Raw genomic sequence first — 6746 nt, 5'->3', positions numbered from 1 at the left:
ATACCTCGTCTAATTATCTTTGACAGTCCACCAGATTCCATACCTCGTCTAATCATCTTTGACAGTCCACCAGATTCCATACCTCGTCTAATCACTTTTGACTGTACACCAGATTCCATACCTCGTCTAATCATCTTTGACAGTCCACCAGATTCCATACCTCGTCTAATCACTTTTGACTGTACACCAGATTCCATACCTCGTCTAATCATCTTTGACAGTCCACCAGATTCCATACCTCGTCTAATCATCTTTGACAGTCCACCAGATTCCATACCTCGTCTAAATATCTTTGACAGTCCACCAGATTCCATACCTCGTCTAATCATTTTTGACAGTTACAATATAACAATTTTCTCTTTAACTGACGCTTTGAAATGTTTGCGTATTAATTTGATGACTTTTACTGCAGGATAATTAATATTGTATAGGTTCCGGCTTACTCAAGTGAAAGATGTTATTTTTTCTATTCTTATCTGTTTTAACATTTTCTTTGTTTATTGTATGCAGTTTTCCCACAGGCATCTGTTTAATGTTAATGGGTATAAACTTTTTTAGCATTTTTATTGGACAATATTTAGGACATTAGTATAGAGAGGAACACCGAGGGAGATATAAAATAGGTCTTGTGTAAAGGGAAAATATTCTATGAAACGATACATATAAGGTTGGGATTATGTTTCATTACTGTAAATGGTAGAAAATCGTCTGAAGTGGAGATGGTCGTGACCAGCGTTAGCCACCTTTTCATATATAATACTATTATAGAGAGAGTCGACTATTGATAAAAACAGATGCCTGTGATTTTTTGCGTGCTCTTTCTGGTCTACAGATATTTACTATTGTTGTGTCGATCACTTTAAGTTTACAAACTTTCCCCTTTCTTGTTGTTATTGTTAATCAATACATGTATGATATACGTCATCCTTAATCTAAAATTATGATTGTTTTGTCTTTATGGAGTCAACTGAACTGTGAAAGATTTTATTAATTCAAATATCTGGCATGTCATACTCTAAATTCAAGCGTTGCATATTGCCATTATTACCCTCCCTACTGTACCCCTTTTCTTCTTGTAATCATTGTGATAGCCCTCACTATGAATCATGGTTAATTTTAGAAAGGAAATGAAATGAAGAGGGTGTTGGGATCTGCTTATTCTGCACCTTATGGGATCAATGTAGACTTCGTCATTCAGTGTGCAACGAGGAAAATTCTCCAGAAGGTCAGTTGTAGTGTCTACAAGCTTTTGGTTTTTTTAAGGAGCTTTATTCCCACTTCTGGCAGATCTGTTTACTTACAGAGAGTCTGTATATTATACGGATAACCAGCTACAGGGCTGACTCCAGCAAAGTACCAGCTGTGGCTTGAATAGTATTTGGTTTGTATTTAGTTATACATAGAAAATCCTTTAGCGATAAATAGGTGGTCTAAAGAGACCTTCACACCATACCGATCATCAGTTGCGTATGGTTTGCAAATAAATTACCGTTCATTAGTTCAAAAGTGCAACAGTGTTGTGAATGGCGTTCTAACCCCTGGCCACTTTCATTATTCCCAAATTTATCGACAAATGTCTCGTATCATTTGTTTAACAAAACCTTTGATAATATACACTCCTACATATATAACTGGGACGTTGACAAACCTAAACACCAAATTGGCTATTTTAACGTAAAGGTTTGTGACAATACTTTCGCTCATTCGTATAAAAATCTATTATTCATATAATGTTAGTAAAATAAACATCTGTACAAGTAAAACAATTCAGTAAATCAAAATATCGTCCAAAGTATGGCAATATCGAGAGTAAAAGTCAATATGATTGCTTTACAAATATCATTGAGATGTACTGAAAGCTAGTATCGATTAGTAGACTAATATTCAAATCGGGTGTGATTTTTGAATGCATTTCTGTGACACCGCATATGATGGTGGTCCACTACAGTCCTATAAGGAAATTGGTAGTTATCATTCAGCCAATATCTTGCATGTTTGATTGAAAGAAGTGCCTCTTTAGCTCTTGACACTTTCGTCCGCCTAAAATATTCCATCAAAAAATTTGATTTTTATTATCATTTGTAAAATATTCCTTCTTTTTGTGTAATAACTCTTTGTTAACATAAACCTACACCAACAATATAATATCAATTACCTCTCAATAATTATAATATACAACTTTTATTAATTTATATTACCTTTAACATAAACCTACATCAACAATATAATATCAATTACCTCTCTATAATTATAATATAAAACTTTTATTAATTTATATTACCTTTAACATAAACCTACATCAACAATATAATACCAATTCCCTCTCAATAATTATAATATACAACTTTTATTAATTTATATTACCTTTAACATAAACCTACATCAACAATATAATATCAATTCTCTCTCAATAATTATAATATACAACTTTTATTAATTTATATTACCTTTAACATAAACCTACATCAACAATATAATGTCCATTCCCTCTCAATAATTATAATATACAACTTTCATTAATTTATATTACCTTTAACATAAACCTACATCAACAATATAATATCAATTCCGTCTCAATAATTATAATATACAACTTTTATTAATTTATATTACCTTTAACATAAACCTACATCAACAATATAATATCAATTCTATCTCAATAATTATAATATACAACTTTTATTAATTTATATTACCTTTAACATAAACCTACATCAACGAATATAATATCAATTCCCTCTCAATAATTATAATATACAACTTTTATTAATTTATATTACCTTTAATATAAACCTACACCAACAATATAATATCAGTTACCTTTCAATAATTATAATATACAACTTTTATTAATTTGTATTACCTTTAACATAAACCTACATCAACAATATAATATCAATTCCCTCTCAATAATTATAATATACAACTTTTATTAATCTATATTACCTTTAACATAAACCTACATCAACAATATAATATCAATTCCCTCTCAATAATTATAATATACAACTTTTATTAATTTATATTACATTTAACATAAGCCTATACTAACAATATAATATCAATTCCCTCTCAATAATTATAATATACAACTTTTATTAATCTATATTACCTTTAACATAAACCTACATCAACAATATAATATCAATTCCCTCTCAATGATTATAATATACAACATTTATTAATTTATATTAACTTTAACATAAACCTACACCAACAATATAATATTAATTCCCTCTCTATAATTATAATATACAACTTTTATTAATTCATATTACCTTTAACATAAACCAACATCAACAATATAATATCAGTTACCTTTCAATAATTATAATATACAACATTTATTAATTTATATTAACTTTAAAATAAACCTACACCAACAATATAATATTAATTACCTTTCAATAATTATAATATACAACTTTTATTAATTCATATTACCTTTAACATAAACCTACACAAACAATATAATATCAGTTACCTTTCAATAATTATAATATACTACTTTTATTAATCTATATTACCTTTAACATAAACCTACATCAACAATATAATATCAATTCTCTCTCAATAATTATAATATACAACTTTTATTAATTTATATTACCTTCAACATAAACCTACACTAACAATATAATATCAATTCCCTAATTATAATATACAACTTTTATTAATTTATATTACCTTTAACATAAACCTACACTAACAATATAATATCAATTCCCTCTCAATAATTATAATATACAACTTTTAATAATATAAGTTAAATGCATCGTTAGCGATGTGCCATTCAATTGGTTATCAACGTCTGACAGTCGATTATATTTCCTATCACGTGTATTACAATTCTAAAATATAAATAAAATATAGAATTAGTTTCAACCTCTATTACGAGACGCTCACCAACTTAGGAGATGACCAGAAATTTGCAATAAGGATATAGAATTAGTTTTGACCTCTAATAAGACAAGCGGTTTTGGAGATCTGGATTTGTTTTGAAGTCAAAATAACAATTTTCCGCAATTCTTCGTTACAGCTTGTGAATTAAGGAAAGGCATTTCATAGGTATTTTTTATTTATATAGTTCATCTAATTAGTCTGTTTCAAAGAGATGTCTGAGATATTCACATTATCTAAATTGATTTTAATAATTACCTTCTGAACTAGTTAGCTGAAATTCTCTTACAATCTCTCTATCATCGTCTGATTTAGATAACCATCGATTACACACAAACTCATAACGTCGACCTTCAGATGGCAAATCAATAGTTACTGTGCCTAAGTACCACCCAGAGCCTGGCCCGGAGTTGTCATGTCCCATCTTAATTTTTTCAATCTAAAATCAGAAAATCAACATACCAATAGTAATAGTAATGTAAATAATGTATGATATTAACAATGAGTGTTTCCTTGTTAACATTCAAAACAACATAAATCAGCAAGAACTAGAAAGGTTATTATAGTAGAAATTTTAAACATGAATTGTATTCTGTCAAAATATTATATGAACAAAATGAAAAAAAAACATTTTCTTAGAAATCCAAAGATTTTTAGGTGTAAAAATTTGTTCACAACTTAGTAACTAAAATAAATTTAAATCATAGCCAAATAGTTACAGACTTGTCGGATTTCAGAGAAACGTTCAAGTGAGAGGCATTTCTGGGTAACAGTCGGTAATGTATTTTTCTAGCATATTTCAGATATCCTGAATCCGAAAAAACTGTTCCAAAACCAAATTCTGGATCCTTTACCTCCTAACTTAGGCTGCTATAAGATTTAGTTTTAATACTTTTTATATTAAACATTATGCTCTGGAAATGTTTTTCGTTTCCAATATTAACTACAATCTGTCAAAATCTCCTATGGAAAGTTTAAATTAGCACCCAAATTTACCAACATTGGGTCAAATATTTACCTTTACGATAAACACACTATACACTAAGAAAGACAAGGTCAAGATAAGATAGAAGAAAAACCCTGCTGCAAATTTTGTAGAACATACTTTATGTTCAGTTTTTATTTCTATGGTTATCTAATTTCCTTACCTGACCAATGACCGGAGCTGTAAGTATGAAAGTATCAGTGTAGTTTCGTTGAAACGGATCAGAATGATCAAGAGATTGGTCTAGTTGTAAAGGGCCTGTGTCTCCACGAGTACCATAAATTATCAGAGTAATATTTGCAGCTGTTTCTGCTGCAGGTTCATCTCCTGTTTTTACTTCTACTTGATACGAGATATCTGAAAAATCAGATATTACATCCTATCTTATACAATGGCCCACTTTTTCTCGTTTTGTGAAAGTAGCAATCTTCTAAGATCATATAAACAGAATCTTTATTCACTTGTTTATATCCTTTATATATTACATCACGACTCCGCTTTGATCTCTGGCCTTTGCACTCACCCAATAGCGACAACAAAAACTGCGTAAACTCTCTGGTTTACATGAAAGAGGTTGCTGCAGACGTGGGACCTGAAAGGACACTTCCTGTCTTATGATGCTTGTAACATTGATCAGCTTTATACATCCTCTGAGCATCAGTCTAATACAATTTAAAAAGTCGTTTGCACTATTATCATTATTAATAAATAAACCAAGTACTAACAATCTGAACCGCAAAACTAAACCCGAAATACGTCGTAAATTATACACGAAAAGATCTCTAAAATTTTATTTGTGCTTCTATGTATCCAGCCTATTTCATCTACCTAATTTAACTTTCAACGTGGTGATTAAAATAGTGACTGTACTTCGCCTATGAACACGAAACAGTTCTAGTTTCAGCACCTCTGTTGAAGATTAGGATACGTGTTCAGTAACAGTGTTCTACTAATGCTAGATGAAGTTATGGAGAAAGGTAGAACGGTGTAAATAGTTTTTAATATCAAACTTTACCTTCGGGTAAAAATGTAACCATACCAACATCTACTATTGGTGAATGTGGAAACTGATCATAGACATAGCATATCTGACGCTCTTTATGATACGCAACACCAAAACATACGTTATCATCATAACAAGATTGTGCACATCGTAACCGTTCGGGTTCAACTCTATTATCATAATATCCTGAAAACAGTTGGTCATTTGAGAAAGAGATATAAGTTTTAGTGATTATCTCAAAAGATTCACCAATTACAAATATAAACATACATCTCAACAATATCGACAACATTTTCCTCGGTTTGACTTGACGATACGAAACAATTGATTCTGAAGATAATGACAAGACTTCAATTTTTATGCGTTTAAAGATGGGTTTCCCTTTTTAGTGTCAAATTAAGCAAACTATTTGATTATTGGTGTTTCTAATGAATAATCATGTATTCTTAATCATATCATTATGTTTTTTAACATATAATTAAGAGTTTTAACCAATCAGAAATGCCCATGCATGTACAGTCTGAATAAACAAAAAAATAATTGTTTGACCTTTTTTGATCGGACATTCATTGGAACCCTGCAGGTAATTCTCATTTAATTTAGCTAAATATGAATTAATTATGGACATTTTTTTACAATTTATTAGAACACCTCTACGTTTTATTCATATAAGTATTAACATTTTCATTTTCAGGGAACCCATCTTTAAAAGAAACACGCCGAGTTTCAATACTGCTCAAATGCTGATTATGCATTAATTATAGAAATATTTCAAAGTAGTCGGTTTTAGATATAAGTACATAATATTGATTGTTGTTTCAACTGACTTCAAGTGTTTGAAAAATGGTAAGAAATATT

At 29.7% G+C, this 6746-nt stretch overlaps 2 protein-coding genes across 2 annotated transcripts in view; both read right to left on the bottom strand.

Moving 5' to 3' along the window:
• LOTGIDRAFT_175900 (hypothetical protein) overlaps nucleotides 1-329 on the bottom strand; it is a gene marked incomplete at both ends in the record, with an annotated part of 10304 nt that extends 9975 nt beyond the window's left edge. The window contains one exon of the mRNA XM_009062846.1: nucleotides 5-329. Coding sequence (XP_009061094.1) covers nucleotides 5-329 — 325 coding nt within the window. The remainder of the gene's footprint in view (nucleotides 1-4) is intronic.
• Nucleotides 330-4147: 3818 nt separating this feature from the next.
• On the bottom strand, nucleotides 4148-5240 carry LOTGIDRAFT_145894 (hypothetical protein; the record flags this gene model as incomplete). Its single annotated transcript, XM_009062845.1, has 2 exons — nucleotides 4148-4339; nucleotides 5049-5240. Coding segments are annotated over 2 exons (384 nt in total), but the record flags the coding sequence as incomplete, so codon positions are not given.
• Between the last annotated feature and the right edge of the window lie 1506 nt (nucleotides 5241-6746).

The sequence above is a fragment of the Lottia gigantea genome (genome assembly GCF_000327385.1).
Source record: "Lottia gigantea unplaced genomic scaffold LOTGIsca_534, whole genome shotgun sequence".
NCBI classification, from domain to species: domain Eukaryota; kingdom Metazoa; phylum Mollusca; class Gastropoda; family Lottiidae; genus Lottia; species Lottia gigantea.
The sequence above is the reverse complement of the archived record's forward strand: the minus strand, read 5'-3'. Positions and strand labels throughout refer to the sequence as shown.